This window comes from Festucalex cinctus, chromosome 2 (assembly GCF_051991245.1).
Source record: "Festucalex cinctus isolate MCC-2025b chromosome 2, RoL_Fcin_1.0, whole genome shotgun sequence".
Classification (NCBI taxonomy): domain Eukaryota; kingdom Metazoa; phylum Chordata; class Actinopteri; order Syngnathiformes; family Syngnathidae; genus Festucalex; species Festucalex cinctus.
The window spans coordinates 39,452,638-39,478,989 of NC_135412.1; the positions used below are offsets into that span (position 1 = coordinate 39,452,638).

Genomic DNA, 26,352 nt, shown 5'->3' on the forward strand with positions numbered 1-26,352 from the left:
AAGATACTGTCAAAACACTTATTCTGAAGACAACATAAGCCAAGATATTTAAGACATGGTAACAAATATTTTGTAGCCATGCATGTTTAAAAAAAACAATAAAAAAAAAAAATATATATATATATATATATATATATAACGAGTTTCCATACACTTTAAGTCACTTCTACAACCACTAAAAGGGCCTAACAATATAGTCATTAACCTGTTGTCTTGTTAGATATTGCGGCATACACAGGAAACCTGTACAACTGTTTTACGGTTTTAGTCATGTAATATTCAACATACAGTTGATTATGGTCCAAAAAAAAATGTATATATTTCTTCACGTTAGTGCAACACACCAGGCTGGCTGGCCCCCCACAATACACGTGTGGGCTGGTCCATCAAAAACTCCCGGGGCACTTTTTCCCCCCAGTCCGCCCCTTGCTGATCAGTCATCTCACAGAAGCTTTGAGGTGGTAATCACAAAAAATCTGCAAGAGTAAAATGCACACTATACATTTGGATATATATGTCAGCAATGTTGGTTTTGCTGTACAACATTAATGCTTTCTGGAGTAACAAAGTGCCCATCAACTTTGACTTTATGCCCCTTCATTAAACTTTTGTACTGCCCAAGTAAATTGTGAGCTCTGAGCGGTGAATCTCAGCCGTCTTTTTGTTTGCTTTTGAATTCTGGACCGCAGACCAGCATGCCCACCACTCCCTGAGCTCTGCTGGTCCAGTGGGCCGGCGCTCCTTTATCTGACTTGGAGGAAATAAAGCAGCAGAAGGGTTGAAATTTCTGGGCGGCCACATCCTGTCACTATTTACATCAAGTTCTGTCTCAGATTGCTGCCCGTTTGAGTCCTTGGTTGGATCGTCATCAGCAGCATGTCGGCCCTCTTTGGAATCAACGTTTTGAGCTCCACAGAAGGCCAGCTTTTGCATTTCGGTCTTGTAGTCCTCCAGTTTGGCCTTGCAGTCCACAATCTTTGCTTTCATGTCACGGAACTGATTTTGCAAATCTCTCTCAAACGCTTCTTCTGCCTTTAATTCATTTTCCCAGAGCCCAATCTGCTCCATCTCTTCTTCAATCAGCTTCCGCTCTTCTCGGGTTCGTTCGCTTTCCTCCAGCTCTAAAATCTCATGGTCTACAAACCCTATCTGGACCTGGAGTTTTTGAAGATAACTGAGCTGGCATATGATAGTTTCTCTTAACTGATTCATCTCGGCTTCATTGTTAGAATTGGGGACGCTATCAAACTTCCCCCCGCGTGTTTTCTTTGAGTTTTTATGTTCTTTAGCCTTCTGCTGAGTTCCCATGCAGCAAGATGTCTGATCCAAGTCGGACTTTGAATTTCTGTGAGCTCGTTCTTGGCTCTGCTCACATGGACCCTTTCTCGCAGAAGAAAGCGTGACACTCAGAAAAGTGCGTTTCTTTTTTTCACTCTTCTTGCTACTGTCCTTGTTATCACATGATGTACTATAAACTTGCGTTTTCCCCAAATTTTCTAGCCATTCCCAAGCCTCCTCCATGAGAGTCAAGGACTTTCTTTTGGGTCTTTTCAAGTGCTCGTGGTTCTGGTCTGTGTCCCGCCTCAAGCAGGACAACGGAAAGCTCTGGCGATGCAGATTCAGCGACCCGCTACGGCGCCAACCTCGAGCGGCGGTTTCTTTCCTCCTCAACGGCGGACAAGGCTGGTGTCGGCCCACTTTTGCCCGGCTCATTTCGTCGTGAACTGAAGGGCCGCTGTGGAGCAATGTGAGCTGGACCTCCTTGGCGTGTTCTCCATACTTCTTCAGCATCTCCAGAGGACGCTCATCTGACGCCATGCACCTCTGGAAGTCTTTGAATGTCTCGCGGAGCATGTAGCGTCCAGGCTGGCCTAAATGAAAATGACGACAGTTTTGTTTGTCAACTTTATGGGGTAAGAAAAATAAGCATTTAGTCACGTACCCAGGGCTTGTGCCAACACGGTGACCACCTCTTGGCATGTTGTCTCATCTGTCACTCCACAAACCAAACGTGGCAGATTGTCCACAAAAACTTTGATTTCCATCGTACACAGTCTGATAAGAAAAATATGTATTTTTAGTAAAGGAGTGACAACAAAGAGGGTGTTACTTTGTGAATATAAACAATCATGGATGGTGAACACTGGAGCATAGTTCAACTTCACTTTCTTTCATGTAGTGGCAATGGAGGAGGTTTTGGACTGTGCTTCTTATACAACTACAGGGCATCTTCTAATTACTGATGATATCGTCTAATATATGATATTGTACAATCAGATTCCAGTTACAAGGTCAGGTTGAATAAAAATTTAATGGATGAATTGAGACCTGCCCTTCCCCCCAAAAAACTCATTGGCAATATGAATGAATTGTATACACTATATATTGTTAAGAAAAAAAGGAAATAGATTACGTTAACCAGCATGTGACCATGTTTGGGATCTTGCATTTTCAAGCATAGCATATTCGAAGAAAGGGACCTACCGTTTCGTGTTCCTTGTAGTGAAGATGGTTGGAACTGTCTGGCTGGCTGAGCGCTCTGCTAGGGAGGAAAAAACAGACCAATTAAGGGTAATTAGAACTCCCAAAAGCATTTAAACAACCAAAGGACAGCTTATGGTCCCACCCACATTACATTCACTGACTTTTCTTCCCCCTTTGTTATTATTTATTCCTTTTTTTTTTTTTTTTTTTTTTTTACCGCCAAAACCAATGCTGCTTGTCCTTTTGAAAAGTTCTCTCATGCTCCATCGATGACCATGGCTTTCTTGGTCCTTCTTCCATCCGTTTATTCGCCCGTGTGGCAGAGCGTTTTTCCTGATGCTCTTTCATCACTAAGTGAATGAGGAGACAGTGTTGATTGGATTTTGGATGGTAGAAAGGCACAATGCTCTTGAATGCTCATTTATTACCATTGTTTAGATTACATTAGTAGAAAAAAAAAAGTATTCGTCAAACTGTTATGGCAGAACCAACGGTGTGTATATGTTGGTTCCAGTTTGACAAAAAAGTAGCCTGATTGCTGTCAATATGCTTTTCTGGAATAATGTTCATGTTAAAACTGCATATTGTGACAGTGATCTACACATTATCCAGGTCTATTACGCTATTGTATTTTAATGTTAGCCAGACATGTATTTGGTTTAGCCTTTTGTGTCAAAGGTTTGATAACCACGTACTAGAAAAGAAAAAAGAAAAAAAAATGGAATGGCAGAGCAGCTGTTGCCTATTCAAGGGGACAGGGTGGGGTTGCAAGATAACATGATAGGAGGCCAACTTGGACCCTTTCAGATCCATGTTGCCATGTAAACCACATGTCCAGAAGCTCGAATGTCATCATTGGTTCCGTGTCCAGCCATTTAGACCTCAATCTAACTGATGATTGAGTCATTCATTTGCTCACCGTTTGACTTTGAAGCGCTGTCCTTCAAATTCAACCTCACATGGCAAGCCTGGAAAAGAGCCCTGAGTGCCAGCTCCTTCACGCTTCCAGGCGTCAGTGTCATGAGAAGCCACTAAGATGGGAAATATGATAACCACAATTTGTTGTTGTTGGATGAGAATTTTTATGGAGCAGAACAACAGCCAAGTTTTGAACTCCTGAAGACATCTCAAATTTTAAAAGATCATTACATTATACTTGGTTTACTCAGGTTACACAGCCAGCATTACAGTAAATATTTTCACTGCTAATATGCTTTGAATTTCTGAGCTTTGAACTGACTGGATGCGTAATTTGTACTTATGTTTTAACTTAATCTCTAACTCGTTTAACCGTAAAACGAACTCTGACATTTAAGCTCACGTTCCCTAAAAATAGAAGTCTTGCTGAGTGTCTTCACACCGCAATGTCTCATGATGGATGGAGCACCACAGGCATGTTACATAAATGCCCAGTATAGGGGGTTTTGCGCTACGCAGGTCGTTGCTTGAAACATTCAAAGCACAAAGACTACAACACCATACATGTTGCTCAATAAAGTAAAGGTTGACTTTTATTTTTTGTGGTTAGCTTATTTATGTTTTTATTTATTTTTACACTTGTGTGTAAAGTTTGTTTATTTATTTATTTATTTTTAAAGTGCCATGAGCTATAGGCCTATATCTTAGATGAGAATCAACAGGTTTCAACATGGCATAATTATTTCATTTTCAGATTCTGTTCTTCATATTAAAGAATTTAATGCCAGTATCTTCTTAGTCTCTTGTGTCTGTACATGTGTATGTGTTCATTAGGTGATTCATTAGCCATCTTTTGACCATTTTGTACGAATGACACTGCAAACGCAATTTTTGTTCATTTATGTGTGACAGCTGTTTTTCACTCATTTTTGTGTACGGAATCAAAAACTGATCTGTTTTTCTTTATCACATCGAGTTTTTGAGCTCTACGATATTCCCCATCTTGTCCATATTTGAACAGCTGGAAATATGCAAATGCATCTATTTTTAATGATGAAGTTGTTTACGTCAGTTGAAAAAATAATAATAATCAATATGGGCTAAAGCACAGACCAGAAAAAAACTTAAAACGGGTATAATGTACCGGTTTGTGTGCGTGTGTTTTAACTTCTCACATGCAGGAGAGGGTGCACGGGGGTTCTGCCTCCACTCATGTCTTATTAATTTGGATATTCTGAATGACCTGCACTCCAAACATACAGGAGAATAATATTAAAATATTATTAAAGTTTTGCGCAAATGAGTATGAAATAAACAAGGTGGCTTTATTTTTCACCATTTTGTCAACGGCGTGATTTAAAAAAAAATTATTACACGCTGTAACACATTTTGTGCAGATTTACAATGAAATCCTGCAGGCCTACCTGTTTGTTAAGTGATCAATTTAGCCTAATTAGCACCTGTTTTGTCGGCTATTGTGTATATTTTTGTTGTTGTTCATTTGTCTCAATGAAGCCCCAACTATCAACGCGATGATGATTTCTCCATAAAGTGCTTGCGCTGTTACGCGTGTCTTTGTAATGCACGTGGGGATCTGTGTGCGTTGCATTCGCAACTTAAAATAGAGACGCAGACCTCTTGAGTGCGTGTGATGTCGGGGAGGGGAGATGGGTGCCACGCCGTGCACACTTTTCGGGCTAAGCGGATTCCAGTTACATGTGCGACCCCGGCAGCTTCATATTGCCGTGACCCACCACTTGGACTGCGCACTCCCACCAGCACTGTAGCGGTCTAGTGGCCGACCACCCTTATTCCCGGGGAGACGTGCACGAAGCGAGTCACCATGCCGAAAGTTCTGGTTCCCGGTGAGTGGGCAATATGCTTCAACGTGTAGCAGCACATTTCGATGACAAATATAAATGTATAGCTAGATGCTGTTCCTGGAGCGGACCTTGTAATCTTGTGAATGCATGTGTCAGAGGTCACGCCTTTGCTGTGTTGTGTATCACCAACAACAGGTCAGATAACAAACTGCAAGTTCTAACTTTAGAAGCCCACTTTATTGTGTGCAATACTGAGAGTCAAGCAATTGTATATCATGTGACAAACTACCAGTGAGAGGGAAAAGTAAAGTAGTAGTAGTAAGGTAGATATCAATTAACATACAGTTTTCTCCTTTTATACAAATATTGGAGATGTTATAAAGCATATAGTCCTACTGTTATGTTATAAAACTTACCAACTGAAATAAAGCCCTATTGGTCAAACACACCGAACACGCAATTTGAGTTCATCCAAAATATAGCTACTGAGATAGTATGCCTTCGACGAAAAAAACAAATTCTGATTCAGATGGTTTACCATCATCACATTGGACATGAGCAAATTTTATGAAGCTTCAGATCTTGTGAGCAGCTAACGGATACATTCCAAAGGTGGTCCTGCCTTTTCTATGGTTCTTTTGTGGGAAAAAAGTGATGTTAACCTCAGAACCAGAACTTTTACTTTATCTAATATTTAGGAAACAGCCTGAGTGTAATACACTATTTTACTTAAAGAAGCACTGCCTGGTGTAAACATTCACTTGCACAAAAGAGCTCTCAATACCTACAATTAAGAATATTTAAAGACCTCCCTGGGAGTCATTCAATGACATGGAAGAAGCCACTGCTTAAACAAAAACAAAAACATTACAACAGGTTTCAATTTTGCAAAAGAGCGCTCGGATGTTGCGCAGCACTGATGAACTTCTTGTGTGGACAAAACGAGGAAACAGTGGAGAGATGTGGATTAAAAGGCACAAGACACCAAAATGGGCAGCACAATGGAGAGTGGTTAGCGCGTCTGCCTCCCAGTTCTGAGGACTCGGGTTCGAGTCCGCGCTCTGGCCTTCCTGGGTGGAGTTTGCATGTTCTCCCTGTGCCTGCGTGGGTTTTCTCCGGGTACTCCGGTCTCCTCCCACATTCCAAAGACATACATGGCAGGTTAATTGGGTGCTCTGAATTGTCCCTAGGTGTGCTTGTGAGTGTGGATGGTTGTTCGTCTGTGTGTGCCCTGCGATTGGCTGGCGACCATTCCAGGGTGTCCCCCGCCTACTGCCCAAAACCGGCTGAGATAGGCTCCAGCGAACCTTGTGTGGAATAAACGGTCAAGACAATGGATAGATGGATGGAAGACACCAAAAGTTGATTCCAGCTGGTTTGGGACTATTTTGCTTCCTCAGAGCCTGGAAAATAAAATAAAATCTCAAGATGTTTTCTGTAGGAGAATTTAAGACTGCCTGACAATTTAGGCTTAAGAGAAAATGAGTGATGCAACTGGATAACAACCCGAAGGACAGAAGTAACTCAACAATAGAATGACTTCAACAGAAGAAGTAGCCTGGAGTCCTGACCTCAACCTGATTGAAATGTTGCTTTCATCTGCAACTCCACGGAATGTTTTTTAGGTTATTGCTGCCAAAGGAGGCTCATTGCAAGTTATTAAATAGAAAGGCTTATAATACGTATAGTACTTTTTCGTGATCAATTTTTACAGCTATTTCCAAAGAATTTGTATAATACTTTTGCAATTGTAGATCAACAAGAAATGAATAGAATTGGTTACATTCTTTTTCCTGGTGACATCATCCATCCATCCATTTTCTTGACCGCTTATTCCTCACAAGGGTCGCGGGGGGTACTGGCGCCTATCTCAGCTGGCTCTGGGCAGTAGGCGGGGGGACACCCTGGACTAGTTGCCAGCCAATCGCAGGGCACACAGAGACAAACAACCATCCATACGCACACCTAGGGACAATTCGTAGCGCCCAATTAACCTGCCATGCATGTCTTTGGAATGTGGGAGGAGACCGGAGTACCCGGAGAAGACCCACGCGGGCACGGGGAGAACATGCAAACTCCACCCAGGAAGGCTGGAGCCTGGACTCAAACCGGAGTCCTCAGAACTGGGAGGCGGACATGCTAACCACTAGATCACCGTGCCGCCCTGGTGACATCATACTTTTTGCTATTTTTATTTTTGTGTAATTCCATAGAAACTACGGTAGGCCTGCATGGAAAAAAAAAAAAAAGTCTGACTTTTGTGGGCAGTAATCATTGTATGCAACCTGCATTCTTTGTATTTTGTGAATACGACAAGTGGTGTCGGCACAGTCTCTTTTCCTGGATCGTAATATTAAAGATCATCACATCTCTCTTTCAACTCATGCCTTTTCTAACACTCTCTTGTTTTTTACCCTGGGTGGCGCTACTATCTTGCCGGTCATGATCAGGTCAACATAGTAAGTATAGAGGGTGAGACGTGGTCCTTTTTGGACTGTGTAGTGGAATGGTTGTCTTTGGAGTAGACCTGTAGATAAGTGCATGTAGGTCAGCGCATCATCAGTAGCAGCCATTGTGAGATTGGACCATCATGCTCTGCATCGGCTTTCGTTTCCTATGTTATCTTTCTTCTTATACTTTTTTTTTTTGTGTCATATGTGCCGCGTATTGATGGAGTCTGATAAGCATCTCGTCAGAACTTTACTTGACAGGATTGCAGTAGCCCTTTACGTCCTCGTGCTGCATGACAGTATGTGGAACGTCCATCATTTCCACGCGCTCACCACCTTCACTCTCATTCATGCCCCGCAGAGACCGATGAAAAGATGCGGGCCTTTGCCGAGCAGATCTTTGCATCTGAGACCAAAGGCGAGGACATCCGCGATGAGATCTCTGTCTTCGACGTGCCTGATGACTGTCCCATCATCCACCATGAAATGGCGCACCACTTGCATGTTGATGATAATCTTGAAAAGCGGTGAGTTCATATCGCACTGGCGTAGTAGTTGCTAAAATTGTTTGGGTACATACTCAGTTTTGTAATAGTACTTGAGAAACAACGTCGTGTCCATTAGTTTTGACAAATATGACAAACATATATATAATAAAGGGTGATCAGGCCAACTATTTCTTGGCTATAAAAGTGGGCTGGGACTTATTATTGATTAACTCCATTCACAGCAAAAAGCGCTTTCGCACCATGGCCATGCCAGGGGCTCCATCCCAGACAACTGCAGTCCCTGTGGTGTCAGTGGAAGTGGACACACCCACCTACCTGGAAGTGCCGGAGTTCCAAAGAGTGGCCATCATCGGAGATTACGCTTCTGGGGTATTGTACTCCAATTTATTCATCTTCGATCCTGCTAAAATTGTAAATTGTGGTGAAATTTGAAACACAAGCACACACTGAGCATTTTTTCTTTACATTTGTAAAAGTTACTTGGCATTTTGTTTTTCACTGCTATTTGCATTTGTGGATTCTTGCCTAAATTTAACGAGAATGTAATCATAACGAAAACAAGCACTCTTGTTAGAATATATGGCATGCACAGCATTTAAGTGAAGATTTATGCTTTATTTTCAGGTTTCAGCTCAGTAAAGTTTAAGAAATACTGCCTTTTTTAAAAAAAAAAAAGTTGGTGATCAGTCTCTTTTTTCCTATTCAGGTTACAATGGACGACTTTGAGTTGTCCTGCAAAGGTCTGTACCGCGCATTGAGCATCAGAGAGAAGTACATGAGGCTCGCCTACCAGCGCTTCCCACGGACCGCCTCGCAGTACCTCCGTGACATCGAGGGTGAGACCTTCAAGGTGGAGGACCAGGTGCAGCCCGGTGAGGACAATGTTTATACCTTGTTAATTCTCAACCTCTGCTGTAAAAATCAATTTGTCCTATCATAGAATAATTTTACTAGAATGATGTTGTACACACTGAAAGGCCCTTCCAAGGTTTACTGCTAACCTTTCTGGATCTTTCTATCTGCAGGCTGTCAGTGCTTCTACATTCTGTATGCGCTACATTACTGAACATTTCCACACCATGTTTGTTTATTCAGTCTTCACACCCCCGCCGAAGAATGACGAAGACCCATTTGATATCGCGAGCATGCCTGAGAATCTGGGCTATGTAGCGCGTATGAAGGATGGCGTCATCTACGTGTACAATGACGCCGAAGCTGCAGACAAACATCAACCCAGAGACCTGCCATGCGCTGACTACACCACCTTCATCGACGACATGAACTTCCTCATCGCTCTCATTGCACAGGGTCCCACGTGAGTCCTTTCTCCAAGGGTGTGCACTTCAAAATAAAAAAGTCTAATATTTACAGTACAAAAAAATCTTGTAAAGTTTTATCACTCAGAAAGTAAATTTTAGACAGTTTTGAGTACATTAGATCAGTGTATTTAAAAAAAAAAAGCTACTCAAGTGTAGGGATGTAACGATATCACGATATTATGATATGAAGCTCACGATACGATAATTATCACGATATTGTGGGGAGGTTGGCGATATCTAAAAAAGGTCACAATATTGTAAAAAAAAAATGAGGTCATACTAAAAAACCCAATTTTGTGCTTTTGTACATAACAGCAATATTATGTTATTCTTATTATTATTATATTTGATTATGTTATTATTATTGTTATGTTGTTAATGCATGCACACATTGAGTTCCTCTACAAATTGACTTGCTTAACAGACATATTACGTTCCCTTTTTACTTGACAATTAGTGTAGATTTTAAACATAGTAGGGCCAAAACTTCCCTAATGAGAATTAAATTGCACTAAAAAAAAAAACTAGCCACCAGAGGGTGCTAGAACTGCACAAATCAACCTGACTTTTTTTTTTTAACAGACGTGTTGCCTTTAAATAAAGTCAACATGACGACGACGATATTGTGGCAGTTTTAATATCACAATATCGCGCTTATCGTATCCCTCTTCAAGGGTTGTGGAACAAATCCACAACCTTCAGGTTGGGAGACAGCCACTCTACCACCTGAGCCATGCTGCTGTTTGTTAGTATGTTGATGTCAGGAGGAACACTTGTACCTCCAAAAGACCCGTTTTTGGTCTCCTTTTGGACACACCAGCAACGCTGTTTAGTGGCAAACAGAGTGCATGGCTCAGGTGGTAGAGTGGCTGTCTCCCAAGCTGAAAGTCATGTTTCTCAATGCTTTGTGACAGCTAAGGCTGTTTGAAAGTACTATATAAATAAAGATGACTTGACTTGAGTAACACTTTTTTTATTTTATTATTATAATAAACTAGTAAAATGTACTCAATACTCTCCTTGTAAAATCTACTTAGCATTTCGGAGTGAAAAATCTTTGCTAGTTTTTTTTTTTTAAAGTTATTATTTATTTATTTATTTATTTACAGTTGGTGTTCATTTGAATGATGTGGCTATGTTCAGAATTCAGAACATTTGAACTCGTATTAAATGGGAGTCAGAACACATCTGCGCTCATTTAAAGTGCCCTTTTTTTCCTACAAGTATGAGAATGGTGCTCTTAATTTTCAGCAAGACCTACACTCACCGTCGTCTGAAGTTCCTCATGTCCAAGTTCAACGTGCATGAGATGCTGAATGAGATGGAGGAGATGAAGGAGCTGAAGAAGAATCCCCACAGGGATTTCTATAACTGCAGGAAGGTATAGCCATCAACTTGAAGGAGCTCGCGTTTCTCCCTTTTTATTTATTATTGTGAATTTGTGACACATGCAATGTTGGCCTCATCAGGTGGACACCCACATCCACGCTGCTGCCTGCATGAACCAGAAACATCTCCTGCGCTTCATCAAGAAGTCGTACCGTGTGGACGCCGACCGCGTCGTGCACAACATTAAAGGCAAAGACGTCACCTTGAAGGAGCTCTTTGAGTCTCTCAACCTGCATCCGTACGATCTCACTGTGGACTCGCTGGATGTGCATGCCGTAAGCTGTTGTTTTTATACATCATGAGTAAAAAAAAAAAAATCTTATCTATCTATCTATCTATCTATCTATCTATCTATCTATCTATCTATCTATCTATCTATCTATCTATCTATCTATCTATCTATCTATCTATCTATCTATTATCCAATGAAAATCAGACATTGATTTTGAATGGTGGTTCTGGTTCAACAGAATTATTTTAAAAACCAAAGTCATAAAACCACTGGTAACACAAACACATGTATGACAAGCATTAACATCCTTATATCATGCCAGCCCTATTGTGTGTCAGTATATCGCTGGTGTCAGGTGGAATCCTCCTACCTCCAACCATTTTTGGTGTCTTTTGGACACATCAATGTTACCCAACAGTAGACATGGCATAGCTCAAGTGATAGAGTGGCCGCCTATGCTGAAGGTTGTGGGATTGTTCCTGAACCATTGAGGGATTTATTTTTTTATTTTTTTAAATGATATATAATACAGGGAGTCATCGAGTTAAGGCGCACTTGACCTAAGGCATTTCAACTTTATAATGGTTACACCCGGTCCGCCATTTTGGCCCCGGCCACCATTTTGGCTCCTCATCCGCCATATAGCCCGTAGTGTTTTCCTCTTGTCCGCTATTTAGCCCTTAGCTCGTGCTAGCGCATTTGTGCTCTTGTGGGTGTGTCTTTGGCTTTTTTTCTCCTCTTTTTTCCACATCATGGCCCCAAAGAAGAAAGCTACATCTTCTATCAATGTTGGTCCAGTCAAAAGAAAAGCAATTACCATGGAAACGAAGCTAGACATCATAAAAAGATCGCAGAAAGCAGACACCGACAAACATTGGCAGACTTGGGCTCCAGTTGGACAGTCGTACAGCATCTTATTATTATTATTTTTTTTAATGTTAATATATTTTAGATTTTTTTTATGCACATTATTTTGCTGTAAATATTAACTTTAATGGAGAAATTCGACTTAAGTCAAAATTCGGGTTACATTGCTAGCGTAGGAACAGACTCCAACATAACTTGAGGACTCCCTGTATTTTACTCTCTTGCTGGTGTTAAGTTTACTCTGTTTACACTGTGACAGACTATAGTCTTTTTCAGAGTAAAATTTATTCTACGAAATGTACATGTGCATGTACAGTTTTCTAACCTTTCACAGATATTAAAATTAATATTGTTTTTTCTTCTTTAAAGGGCAGACAAACCTTTCAGCGTTTTGACAAGTTCAATGCCAAGTACAATCCTGTGGGAGCCAGTGAGCTGCGTGACCTCTACCTGAAGACAGAGAATAATATCAATGGAGAATACTTTGCCACCATCATTAAGGTCAGCTGCTGTCCTAAAGAGTATTATACATGAAATATAGTAACATTCATCCATCCATTTTCCTAACCGGTTATCCTCACGAGGGTAGAGGGCATGCATTAATAGTAATATACATAATGTACATGCAATTATTCTTCACCAAGGCAATGATGCCATAATAGCAAATGACAAAAATCCAACAACCAATAACATTTCAGCTTCAGAAAAGAGGTGAGCCATGACTAGTTGTTACCTTAGCCCGGCAGCAACTTTGATGTCATTTTCAGCCGACAGCCCTGGCAAAATGGCCGCCCCCTGAGATGGATAAAATTGGGGGCTTTTGCTGCTCAACTCTTATTCCACTAATTCATAAATCAATAGTCAATAATCAGAATACAGTACTGTGTTTAGATTAGTGGGGCACATGCTGTACATATTATTGTAAAGAACTTTTTTGAATTGACTTCCTCTTTAAGTTGATGGTAATTGATTGGGTTGATTGGCGCAACGTTTGTTTAACCAGGAAGTAGCTAGCGACCTGGAGGATGCCAAGTACCAGTATGCCGAGCCTCGTCTGTCCATCTATGGCTGCACGGCCAACGAGTGGAACAGGCTGTCCAGCTGGTTCGTCAAGCACAGGGTCTACTCGCCTCACCTCAAGTGGATGATTCAAGTTCCCAGGATCTAGTGAGTCCTCACTTTGTTACTATAGCTTCATGGCAGCTCTTAATCCTGCTGTAAATCCTCACTTTTTTCATCTCAATGTTTTGCCCCTCTTCTCATCCAGTGACATTTTCAGAGGCAGGGACTTTGTCCCCCACTTTGGCAAGATGTTGGAGAACATTTTCCTCCCTGTGTTCCAGGCCACCATCGACCCAAAGACCAACCCCGAGCTCAGCATCTTCCTCAAGCATGTGCGCGAGAAGAAGTCAAAATGACGGTTTTAAAATCTGCCAGTCTTGTTACATTCTCCTTCCCTATCGCCTTGACAATTGCTTCCTGTTGCACAGGTGACAGGTTTCGACAGTGTGGATGACGAGTCCAAGCACAGTGGTCACATGTTCTCCACGAAGAGCCCCAAACCAGAGGAGTGGGACATTGCTAAGAATCCATCGTACACTTACTACATCTACTACATGTATGCTAACATCACTGTGCTCAACCAACTGCGGAAGTCAGTAAGCCTCAGATCTGTCTCATTTATTAATATCAGTTGCATTTGGGTTAATTTTATTGTATAATTGTGCTTCAGACAGCAGGGAATGAACACGTTCACGTTCAGGCCTCATTGTGGTGAAGCCGGCGCCATCACTCATTTGTTGGCTGCCTTCATGACGGCTGACAACATTTCACACGGCCTCAACCTCAAAAAGGTTAGTGGCTTGGATGCAGTGTACACTTCAAGCGCATCTTGGTTGGTTTATTTCAATCCACTGAGGTGGTGTATAAAAAGTAATGCTGTCACTAGCGAATATTTTTTAGAATTAATTGACTAATCAGATTAGTCTTAACTCATTCAAGCCCAAAAACCTGTCAAAACATTTTAATACTTCGTCATTCACTCCCCACGTGTTTTCACGTTTTTTTTTGTTTTTTAAATGCAAGAGCATACAGAAGGCTGCATACAGAAGCTTTATGTACAGCTTCTGACATGAAGAGGTGGCTTAAAGCAATGGTAGTTATTAAAAACACAGCCAGAAGGTGGCAGCAGAGTATAAGAGATCAGCCAGTGCCATGTTGCAACAAGCTCTGTTTGTCAGTGTTTTCACCAGCAATGTGAATATTGATGAAACTTAGGTATATTCTAATGCTAATGGCTGAAAAATGGTACACGATACAAATATACTTTTTTTTTTTTTCCTGATAAAAGCAGAAACACAAATCTTTCTGTAACGTACCGGGGTTACCGGTGGAATAAAGGATCCCATAAACGTAGGCCAAGAAAGGAAAATACAATTTGTATTTATTAAGAAAAGTTCCAAACTTACAAACGAACACTTGCAGACCGGCAGAGAATACAAAATAACAAAAAGCACTTGCCAGGGCAAGGAGAACACGGAAATACAAAAAACGCTTGCAAAAGGCAAGGAAAACTCGAAAGAGCAAAATACACTTGCAAAAGGCAAGGACGCGAAAGAACAAAAAACACTTGCAAAAGGCAAGGACACGAAAGAACAAAAAAACTTGCAAAAGGCAAGGACCATAAATATGCGAGGAACAACACTTAGCGAAAAACTACAAAAATAGAAACATTACAGCAATACTTAAACGCCAATGGAAAACACGAGACTAGGAGATTTGCAATAAGGAGTACAGCGAACACTGGCAGTGAGCAAGGAATAATCCGACGTAGAGCAGCAGGTGTCCATGCCTTTTAAAGGCCCCTGATTAGAATGAGCCACAGGTGTGGCACGACAGGAAACGCCCCCTACTCACTAGCCACTGGAAAAAAACAGAAAGACAACATAACTGAGAGACAAACCATGACACTTTCTTTTTGTAGGTTCCATGTTTTTATTGCGTAGAACACAATGTTCTGTTGGCCTTGCAAAATCTGTCAAAAGGGGGTTTCTTCAATGAAAAAGGCTGGGAGTCAATGAGTTAATTTTGCATTAAAGTCTATTACAAAAACATTTTCTCCCCCGATTACTGTTTATTAACCAGTGATTTGTGTTTATTTTGTAGTTTGTATTTATTTATTTATTTTTTAAAAAGGGGGTGGGCGCGGGATGATCTACTATGTTATCGATTCGGTCATTGTTTTCGTAAAAACAGATTTTTGCAAATGTCTTATTTTGATTAAAAACAGAAGATAGTCAATCCTCTTTCATGAATGACTGCAGAAATAAGTGAACAATTACTGTTGATATGCTGAAATCAGAGGATTTGGACAATTTTACATTACAAAATGGCTCCAGATGATTACTTGATTTTTAAAATACCTGTTGATTCATTTCATAATCAATTTATTGATTAATTTTGACAGCTGTAATAAAAAGGTTAATTCATACCAAACTGTTTATATTCAAATAGTTGCAAAGTTTTTTGCCATTACAAAACATATAATGCATTCTCTAACAATGTGCTAACATTTGGGATGACAGCCAATGAATGACGCAGTTCACTATTTGTATAAAACTATTCCAGATGTTTATTCAATGGACAACAAGATTGCACTCGGCAGTTTTGAGTGACATGTCATGTCACACATAAATGAACATGCACGACTCTATTGTTCTGAACATAATTCCTTAACCATCAGAGTCCAGTGCTGCAGTACCTGTACTACCTGACCCAGATCCCCATCGCCATGTCGCCCCTGAGCAACAACAGTCTCTTCCTTGAGTACGCCAAGAACCCCTTGTTGGAGTTCCAAAAGAAAGGCCTGGTGGTCTCCCTCTCCACCGACGACCCGATGCAGTTCCATTACACTAAGGTCTTCGACGTGCCATAAACAAGCGAACCAAAACGTGGATGGACCGACAGCTCATCTGGTTGATTTGTCTTACCTGCAGGAGCCTCTGATGGAGGAGTACGCCATTGCAGCGCAGGTTTTCAAGTTGAGCACGTGCGATATGTGCGAGATCTCAAGAAACAGTGTGCTGCAGAGCGCAATGTCTGATGAGGTAGAACAGCGAGCACCGAAATTCAAAAACAACTACTTCAAATTCACCTTTTTGTTGGCTTTTTTTCTAACATATCTGTTATTTTGCTTCAAATCTCACCTATCTGCTGTTGTTAGCATTTAAAAGTAGTGCTTTGCTGCCATCTAGTGGCATTTGGGTGTCAAGGAACTATGTTGAAGTGAGTTTAGGAGTTTCATTTAGACAAAACTAGTTCTAGTGCCACCATTTTGTAGCCTCTGTTGATATTCATAAACCTTTTTAGCACTGAATGTTCCTTGTAGTCTGTTCATGTTTGTTTCTTAACACTTGTCTTGGGGCTGCTCATGCTTTTGGAATAAGTGCTGGAATAAGAGCCACAGAACTAGCATAACACATGCTTAAATGAGGCTTGCTCAACTGAGGCTCGTACTTTAAAGTTCTGTGTAATCTAAAAGACACGTTTTCTCTTGGGAAATTTGTTCTAATTCCAAATTGTAGTGTAATTTTGTTGACAGGTGATCAGTCCAGGCTTTAGCACCTCCACATTTGCTTACAGTTTCACTTTCTGTAGGGCAGGTAGATACATACAATTGTTCAAAGGGTCTTCTTTCTAAGACAAAGTAATCAAATTTTGAGGCAACTAAGTGGACTAGTTGACAATTAATTAACATCACTTCTGCTCTGCTGTCTATGCTCAGGAGAAAAGTCACTTCTTGGGTCAGAACTACTTGAAAGAGGGTCCGGAGGGGAACGACATCCGTAAGACCAACGTGGCCCAGATCCGTATGGCGTACCGCTATGAGACCATCTGCTATGAGCTCAATCTCATCAAGGAGGGTCTGAAGGCAGAATAAAACAAACTCACAAATGGTGGGCATGAGTGCCATGAAAAATGCCGTTCGTTTTCACTAGTATTTTTTTTCCTCTGAAGCACAGAACAATTGCCAGCACTGGAATGTACATTGTTAGTTTTCTTCAAGAACATCATGGGTAAAAGTACATTCAAAAGAAATAAAGTTGGGGGGGGAGGAAAAAATAAATGCCTGTCTGTGATGTTTCCATTGCTCCAGGATGATATGGTGACATTATTTGCTTTACAATAGGATCTTCTCCAGTATTGACGTAGTGACTCAGCACTTGTTTTACTTTTACAACACTGACCAAATACATTTTCAGTATGACCTGAGAATCAGTCATGTTTATCTTTTGTAATGATAAATCATTCCGGTCATTTTGCTATATTTGGCAACAAATCATGTATTTAACCAATGTCATTTAATTTAAATGAGAATATTATTCTTTCTTTTTTTTTTTTTAATGGTTTGTTTACACTTTGCCTCACTGGCAGGAGATCCGGGGTGTACTCTTCTGTGTGGCGTTGACATGTTCTCCCGGTGCTTGCATGGTTTTTCCATGGTGATGGTTTCCTCCCAAATCACAATAACGTTTTCTCTTGCTACAGGAATGAATGTAAAAGTATATTAAGTATAAGTGAGCCTGAAGAATTAAGTATGCGACTAGTACAATGATCTCAAAATGCTTGTTGTGACATTGGTTTCATAATGGCAACTGCTTAAAAGCTGTATATTTTTGTTTACATATAAGCAGATCATATTATTTAAGAATACCAGCTACCTTAACCTTAACACATGAAAAAATATTTTTTTTTCCCTCCACTGCCTTTCTGAAATGACTTCAAGAAGGCAACAGCAAGCCTACATTGTCGCATACATGAAGTAAGCTTGTGTGTGTGAGTATGAGTGAGTGGTAAAAAAAAAAAAATAATATTTTTTTTAAACTTTGTCAAGTTAAAATTAATGCAGATAAAACGAGACAGATGTTCACTCTGTTAGCTACTCTCAGTCCGTCTACGCTTTGATATAACCAGTCTTCACATGCTAAAATGATTAGTTTTAAGTAATTAGTGGCAAAACTAAATGAACTGATTAAAAAAAAAAAATATATATATATATATATATATATATATATATATATAATTATTAAAAAGAAAAATCCCATGATGAGAATGCCTTTATTTTGAAATCTGTAACCGGAACATGTGTGAGCAGATTAAACTTTTGCAAGCGTGCCGAATGGGAGGAGGGCGAGGACTGTAAAAATCTGCTCGTCTCTATTCTTTTTTTGTGCCACTTTCTTTGTTGTTGTTGGACTGCACAGAAATAAGTGACACGCGTTCACAAACACTTTTTAAATTTAACTTGGATTCGTCTTGAATTCAGATTTCCTCGTCGCAAAACTTATCACTGAACGATGAGCGCGACCAAAGGAATAACTTTAAATCAAATATTTTATGGCCGAAGGGGATGAGGATGAGTTTTGCACTTCAGTTAACCGGTAAGTCATTAGCAATACTTTCCTTTGGAATGAGTCCATGTTTGTTTTTTTCTACAAACCTATCCACGGTGATGTGAGTCGACAAGATAATTTGCTAAAGGGTTGACGTTCTTTGTCTTTAATTGCCTGTAATGAATAATGCATTTCCTCGTTTAGTGTAATAATAGGTGTTTACAATGTTTTCTTTGAATGATCCAGTATGACGTTTAAGAAAAACAATGAGGTCAAACAGTTTGTTGTGGCTAAAATTACGTCCCTATGTTGCTTTTACAGCTTTGAGTATGACATGTGAAAGTTGGATTTTATGTTTTTGTTTATTTTTGTGTCACAAAAAAGTATATACTGTATCAGGAAAAAAAATTGTTACACGTCAATATTTATGTACCGTGTGTTATCTGTTGGAAGAGCTTTTAATTTTTCTGTATTTCAGTAAACGTCCATGGGGATGAAAGTTGAACAATGATTATTTGTAGTAAGTGAATAATCAAGTGAAATTGGATAATTTCCCACGGAACACCTGATGATCTGATGATCAGGGCATGGGCAAGTATGAGGTCAAGACCCCATTTCTCAATTCAAAGCTGTTTCTTTTTGCACATAACTTCCACTTTACTAGCAAGACTGGAGAACTGAGAGAAATAAATGTCTACTCACACTAGGTAATCCCAAAAGTGTTTGGCAGGCTTGTTCTTCCACACCAAACTCAACCAAGCATGTCTTTTATCTACTTGTCCATATGGATGGACTGGAGCACATTCAACTTCCACTTTACTAGCAAGACTGGAGAACTGAGAGAAATAAATGTCTACTCACACTAGGTAATCCCAAAAGTGTTTGGCAGGCTTGTTCTTCCACACCAAACTCAACCAAGCATGTCTTTTATCTACTTGTCCATATGGATGGACTGGAGCACATTCATGCTGGAACAGAAAATTATTTACCCTGAGCTGTGAAGCACACAGTTGTGCAGAATGCCTAAAGACTTAATGCTGGGAAAACCAGCCTGGAGTCTGCTGAATCGAGAAGTGTGATTAATCAGTTTGCACAGCTCCACAGTCTATGGTGGTGTGCTCTACGCTACTCAGTTCCTTACTTGGCATTGTGCCCTGCAAGCTAACACTTGTAAGACTTGCTTGCAGCTGTGCAGCCAAGGAAAATCATGGTACAGTATCAAGAACATTTTCAGTGGAAGTCCTAATGCCTTAGGACATTTGGAGTTCTGCAGTTATTGAGCCAGTATTTGGTGTTTTTCTTTTACATTGTCTGCAATGTTGTAAAACGCCTACCTATTAGTCTAGGATTGAGCCCGATGAGTAAAAGATGGCAGATTTACCCACTAATTTATTTCATGTGGTCACGTCAACACAAGCATTTCATCAGCAAGCCTCCAAATTACAGTTGTCGTTTTTTTTCTTGCCATATCAAGTCAGTGTAGGTTACGTAAAGACAAACATACCTTTGCCAGATGACAGCCTCTTAAACAGCATTACATTGTTGTCAATGTTATGACCTCATGTTTTCAATGTAGCGGCCAACTCTGTCTGATATTTCATTTATTCCAAAGACGCTCTTTTAATAACTGTCACTGCATCACATGCTTCAAATGCATCTAATCCCAACATCGCTCAAATAAGTGGTTGCAACTTTTGCACCATAATTATGGATATTCTGCTGATCTGTCTTCCTGCAGTGCAGGAAACACAACTCAGACCTTCCTGTGAAAATGCACAAATAGTCCAAGTGGGTCAATTTGGGGGGCACATTGTCATCGCACGCCACTGGAAGCGCATTCCAGTCCAAGCACACATTTGATTGAGGTCAGGCCAAAACAAAGGCGACACTTGACTGACAGAATACCTCTGGTTAAGTGTATTCCCCAAATTCCTTCGTTATAGCGCCAAAGGAATTTAGCACATTTCATTATGAAGATCATGAGTTGTGTTGTGGAATTTGACAAGGCACCCCCCCTTCCCTCAAGCATGCACTGACGACATTGATGTTCACTTAGGGTGAATGTTGCTATTGCTAATGAATAGGGGTGTTAAAAAAAAAAAAAAAAAAAAAAAAAAAAAATCGATTCGGCGATATATCGTGATACTGAATCGCGCGATTCTCGAATCGATTCAATTAAAAAAAGCGATTTTTTTTTTTTTTTTTTTTAAAGAGCTCAGAATTGTTCGTTCGGTAGTCTTACCGATTCAACGTCTTATCATCATTGCCTTTTTGTTTTTTTGTTTTTTTTGTGTGTGTGAATCGATTTTTAAACTTCCATTTTTAATGGAAAAATATTCAACAAAACGTCTGACTTCGGGTTAGGATTCACACCTTGAGCATGGAAGAATGTTATATGAACGGAACATTAAGCCTTAATATTTTATTTTAATGCTGTTCAAACATGAAACAGATTACAACCTCTATAAGACTGAAATTTCAGATAAATAAATAATACATTTTCATATAAATCTTACACTCTACAAGCTTACGGATTAGTATTTTCTAAATTTGAATGAAAACAATCGACTTATAAATTCGTATCGGGATTAATCGGTATCGAATCGAATCGTGACCTGTGAATCGTGATACGAATCGAATCGTCAGGTACTAGGCAATTCACACCCCTACTAATGAATATACTTTTATATAGATGGAGTAGAATGTACAGACATGAACTTTTGTGATTGCCAGCTTGCAAACTGAAATCTCATGAGAAAAAAAAAAAATTATGTATGCTTGTTTTTTTTTTGTTTTTTTCATTGACACGGTTTTACAGCACCACCCAATGTATTCTAATCTGAGCAGAAAGGACTCAATTCATTAGTCTTTTGTCGTTTCAGATTCATCTTTTTCAAGAATCTTTATTTCTTTAGAATTGGAATTTCCAAATGAAGTGTGCTCCCAAGTGTAGCACAAGATGAATTAAACATGTAATGCTGGTCTGCTAGTACATTTGCATTTTTATCATTAGGGCCCGAGCAGCGACCGCTGCGAGGTCCCTATTGTTTTTGTAAAAATTCTTCTTCTTCTTCTTCTTCTTCTTCTTCTTCTTCATTCTTCTTCATTCTTCTTCTTCTTCTTCTTCTTCTTCTTCTTCTTCTTCATTCTTCTTCTTCATTCTTCTTCTTCATTCTTCTTCTTCATTCTTCTTCTTTATTCTTCTTCTTTATTCTTCTTCTTTATTCTTCTTCTTCATTCTTCTTCTTCTTCTTCTTCTTCTTTATTCTTCTTCTTTATTCTTCTTCTTCATTCTTCTTCTTCTTCTTCTTCATTATTCTTCTTCTTCTTCTTCTTCTTCATTCTTCTTCTTCTTCTTCTTCTTCTTCTTCATTATTCTCCGCAAACGATCCCGATTTTGGGTACCTAAACATTCACGAAAACTCACCGAACTTTGCACACTCCTCAGGCCCGGCGAAAAATTTGATATTATGAAGTCGTCATAACAACGCGACTCTATAGCGCCCCCTAGCGTAGAAAAATAAAAACCAAGCCCGGCACGTTTGAGAGCAACGAAAATTGGCAGGCACGTGTAGCACCCCGAGATGCACAAAAAAGTCTATTGGGACCATGTAGCTAAAATGTACAGGAAATGAGCTATGAATTTTTTAATGTCCAATTTTGGCCTATTTTGGCACATTCACTGTGGTCATGCTTTTTCCCCCTCTGCAAACATTTTTCATCCAATTAACTTCAAACTTGGCATTTATCATCTCAAGACGTGAGAGAACAACTGGGCAAAAAGTCTTGCCTTTTCGAAATACTATATGATGGGGGCGGGGCATCAAATATTGCCTTTAAAATTTCATTTGTCCAGAAAGAGCAAATGCTTAATAACTCCCATGTTCAAGCTCCAAAAAATCTCAAACTTCTCAGGCAATGTAATAGTCACGGCCTGAAAACATCTATATGATAAAATTCAGTTATACATATAGCGCCACCTAGTGGTAACAATAAATGTCATACTTTACGTTTTTAGCTACTGCGCTGAGCTCGTTGAAGGGATCCAGTTGAAAATTGGTCAGAAAAGCCTTAAGATGTTGATCATGCCCCACACCGAATATTGTAACTTTTCGCCAAAGGGCGTGGCCGCTACGGTGCCGCAAAGTCTAAAGATTTTTCGTGAAAATAAAAGCTGCATTAACTTGACCGAGATGATCCTATCTTCTCAAAATTTCACACATTTGATGAGAGTCCAGCCCTAAAGACATCTATGAACTTATATTTCATCTTACTGATAGCGCCACCTAGTGGCAATTTTTTTTCTTACAAATTTTCTTCTACGTTTTTCTCCAAACACGTTAACTGGACCTACCTCATATTTGCTCAGATAAGGGATTCGGCCTTCATGATGTCACAACACGAAGTTTGTGAGTTTTCGCGAATCGCTGTGGGCGTGGCTAAGCACTGTTCGCCAAGAAAACAACGCCAGTTTTGAGGGTCTAAACATGCGCAGAAACTCATGAAACTTGGCACACACATCTGGCCTGGTAAAATGAACAATATTTTATTGTTGATTGTGCTATTTTTACAAAAATGACTCAATAGCGCCCCCTAGGAATTTTTAATGAAGCAGCCCCGGTTGTACGTTTTAGCAAGATCTATGAAAATTTTTAGGTTGTATGAGGGAGCCCAAGACCTACAAAAAAAGTCTCTTGGACCCATATGCTAAAATGAACAGGAAGTGAGCTACGAATTTTTAAATGTCCCATTTTTGACGATTTTTGCACATTCACAGGGGGCAGACTTTTGCCCACTTCTCCTACACGTTTCATCTGACTGAGTTAAGACTTGACCTGGACAATGTCAAGACCTGAGCCAACGACAGGGGGAAAAATCTTGACTTTTCGAAATACTATATGATGAAGGCGGGGCATCAAAATTTGTGTTTCGCACTGAAAAAGGATATGCTTAATAACTCCCCGGTACATGCTCCAAAAAATCCCAAACTTGACATGTATGTTTATCGTCAAGGCCTGAAGCTATCTCTATGACAACATTCAGTTATATATGCAGCGTCACCTAGCCCTTGAGGCATAAAAAAAAATACCCCACATACGGTATTTTGTACAAAAAATGTAAACTCATTCTAAGTGTGATAACTAAGTAATTTATGAATATTCTTTTAGTTTCCACCACTCAAATTGTTCACTGGCTTCACACCGATCCAAACGTATGTACGTTTCCATTTTGTTTTATTCATTTTTGATTGCCCCTTTGGACAATAAAAGTAACATTGTGCAATGAGTACAACGAGCGATGATGTATATTTTCACTTTTACAAAAAATACCAATCAGGGCAACTCATTGCCTAAAAATAAATAAGGACGCTGATTTTTGCAGGTCTTAACAATCACCAAAACCCGTTGAGCTTGACACACACTGGCAAAAAAAATATTCTACATGTAAATGTTTATTATGCCATTTTCAAAGAAATTTTGCTTCCAATATGCCAGTACCCCAACGTGCCAGTACCCTAACGTGCAAGTACCCCAACGTGCAAGAACCCCAACGTGCAAGGACCCCAACGTGGCCCGGGCTGCGAGGGCCCTTTATAGCTGCTCGCAGCTCTAGTTGTCATTGATTTTTCTCTTTTCATAAAGGTGGAAAAAAACAATTGAAAAATTGGAAAGAAATTCATTTTTATTTTAGAGCTATTTCCTCCCGCCCTCCGATGTATTAGGCCATCCTCTGCATTAAAGCGTTAGTTCGGAATTTTTGACATGAATCTCTATTTCATCCTCACCTCCAGTGTGTGCGATCATCACTGACTTACCCCTGACAGAATTCTGTGACACGAGTTCTGGTCCGGTGTTGGACGAGAGGAAAATAGTCCAGCAAGCTGGCTGGGGTCACAGAAATAAAAGCGTTTTTCTTCTAAAAACAATTAGTGTTCAAAAGAGTGATACATTTGCATCACAATACTCCTTTCTGAAAAAAGTCAGACGCCATTACCGCCAGGCACTACTTTTCTGTTCGTTCGTATCAATGTGCAGCGCCCTGTAGACAGTTGATAGACGTGCAGCAGACAGCTGATCCGCGCGCCTTCCGCCTTCGAAAAGACAACTTGTAGATTAGTAGATTAGTGTGCATCTATCAGCTGCATGTGGGGCCCCGCGCAGTGATACGAACGAACAGAAAAGTAGTGCCGGCGGTAATGGCATCTTGACTTTTTTTTCAGAAAGGAGTATTGTGATGCAAATGTATCACTCTTTAGAACACAAATTGTTTTTAGAAGAAAAACGCTTTATTTCCGTGACCCCAGCCAGCTTGCTGAAATATTTTCCTCTCGTCCAAAACACCGGACCAGAACTCGTGTCACAGGACACTGTCAGGGGTAAGTCAGTGATGATTGCACACGCTGGAGGTCAGGATAAAATAGAGATTCATGTAAAAAAATCTGAACTATCCCTTTAAGTCCCGTTCTGCTTTAAAGCACAGGTGTTAAATTCCTGTCCTCGAGGGCCAGAGTCCTGCATGTTTTTGAGACATCCCTACTCCAACACACCTGATTCGTTGATCAGGATCATTATCAGGCTCCTGCAAAGCTTTCAGATGAGGTGATCATTTGAATCAGTTGTGTTGGACGAGGGAACCCTCTAAAACTTACAAGACTCTGGCCCACAAGGACCACAAATTGACACTTGTGCTTTACAGGCTTGTAACCAGGACCAAAATTGTACCTGTAATCCAGATGCATTACTAGCGTGGAGTTAATTTTTTACTTTGACACCTTGGACTTTGTAACTTAATTTCACTATATCCATCCATCCATCCATCCATCAGCTTGGTATGGTCTGCTATCAGAAGGCAACAGAGAACAATAATAATAGAATTGTATGCTAAATAGAGACAGGAGTTGGTTTTTATCAGCTGTGTACGTGGACTTGGAAGTCTTTTGAGGAAGAGACACATTTGGGTCGCGTGCACTGGAGCCTATCCCACCTGACTAAGCCAAGGGTACACCCTGGAATGGTTGCCAGCCTATCGCAGGGCACATGTAGACAACCATTCCCAATCACAATTTTACAATCGTCATTTGACCTTGCATGTAAATTTTTGTGTATGTGGGAGGAAATCGGAGAACCCACAGAAAACCACCAGTTAACACATGGAGAACTTAGAAACTCCACACAGGAATGCCACAGCTTAGATTCATGCACCAAACCTGAGCACTTTGAGGCAGATGTGCTAACCATTAGTCCACCATGTGGCTTCTTTTAGTTTATTTTACCAAGGCACCATGCTCAGATTGCCTCTTGTAACAGATTTGCCATGAAGTATTCCATGTGTTGTCATTTAAACTTATTCAAAATGCTATGAAAATAAAAAGATTTCCTCCTATCCTCCGTTTGGCAGAATACAACTATCTTGAGGTCACACAGTACAGGCTGAAATAATTCTTGGGCCAGTATGACCACATACATTTTTTGTGTGTGTATAATTACATACTGTACATGTAAACATGTCTGAGAGGTAAAAAAACAAAAAAAAAAAGATTCACACATTGGGGACCACATACTGGAGATGGCTATAGCCAAACACTTCTATTTAATAAAAAATATTTCCAACTGTCACCTACTGTATTTATCGCCGGGTCTTTTTATATGTACTAGCATTCTTGTGTAAAGTATTTCACTTGCACACAGTACTCTATTTTGAAGCTCCCGCATGTGAAATTGAGTACTGAAAGTCACAGAATAAGATTGAATGTTTTGCTGTGTCATTGGTAATCCAGATTTGGCCCTGGATGTGGGTAAGAACAAAACCAGCAGAATTCCCCCGAGGCCTTACTGAGGGTTGGGTCAGCTCAAGACATGACACGCAGTAACCCTGTTTCTGTCACTGTCTTCATCTGCATTAACTTCCTTATTCTTACTTAGTTTTATTTTTGGAAAGAGGCCTTGGCAGGGGTCTGTCCTTACTGACC

General features: G+C 40.1%; 3 protein-coding genes across 6 annotated transcripts in view; 2 read left to right on the forward strand and 1 right to left on the reverse strand.

The window, feature by feature from the left end:
* Positions 1-250: 250 nt before the first annotated feature.
* On the reverse strand, positions 251-4,881 carry rassf11 (Ras association domain family member 11). Of its 2 annotated transcripts, XM_077511791.1 has the most exons (6): positions 4,827-4,881; positions 3,404-3,515; positions 2,702-2,834; positions 2,485-2,539; positions 1,943-2,055; positions 251-1,871 (listed from the first exon to the last, which is right to left on the reverse strand). In XM_077511791.1, the coding sequence occupies exons 3-6, from the start codon at positions 2,742-2,744 to the stop codon at positions 601-603; spliced, it is 1,482 nt and encodes a 493-aa protein (XP_077367917.1). In that variant the 5' UTR covers positions 2,745-2,834; positions 3,404-3,515; positions 4,827-4,881; the 3' UTR covers positions 251-600. The 2 variants fall into 2 exon arrangements, with proteins under 2 accessions (XP_077367917.1, XP_077367916.1); XM_077511790.1 differs by lacking the exons at positions 2,702-2,834; positions 3,404-3,515; positions 4,827-4,881 and having other exon boundaries at positions 2,485-2,652.
* A 155-nt stretch (positions 4,882-5,036) lies between these two features.
* On the forward strand, positions 5,037-17,148 carry ampd1 (adenosine monophosphate deaminase 1 (isoform M)). Its single transcript, XM_077515062.1, has 15 exons — positions 5,037-5,267; positions 8,037-8,202; positions 8,406-8,553; positions 8,891-9,056; positions 9,280-9,499; positions 10,755-10,884; positions 10,973-11,167; positions 12,361-12,492; positions 12,995-13,158; positions 13,259-13,385; positions 13,482-13,645; positions 13,724-13,844; positions 15,734-15,907; positions 15,987-16,097; positions 16,775-17,148. The coding sequence occupies exons 1-15, from the start codon at positions 5,246-5,248 to the stop codon at positions 16,928-16,930; spliced, it is 2,196 nt and encodes a 731-aa protein (XP_077371188.1). The 5' UTR covers positions 5,037-5,245; the 3' UTR covers positions 16,931-17,148.
* Positions 17,149-18,127: 979 nt separating this feature from the next.
* The window catches only part of dennd2c (DENN/MADD domain containing 2C), a 36,250-nt gene continuing 28,025 nt past the window's right edge, over positions 18,128-26,352 (forward strand). Inside the window, exon 1 of one of the 3 annotated variants that reach the window (XR_013282567.1) lies at positions 18,128-18,431. The gene's annotated coding sequence lies outside the window, so the exon portion shown is untranslated. Of the gene's footprint in view, positions 18,432-18,850; positions 18,986-26,352 lie in introns of those variants that run through there. The other 2 variants (XM_077515060.1, XM_077515061.1) reach the window with 2 other exon arrangements.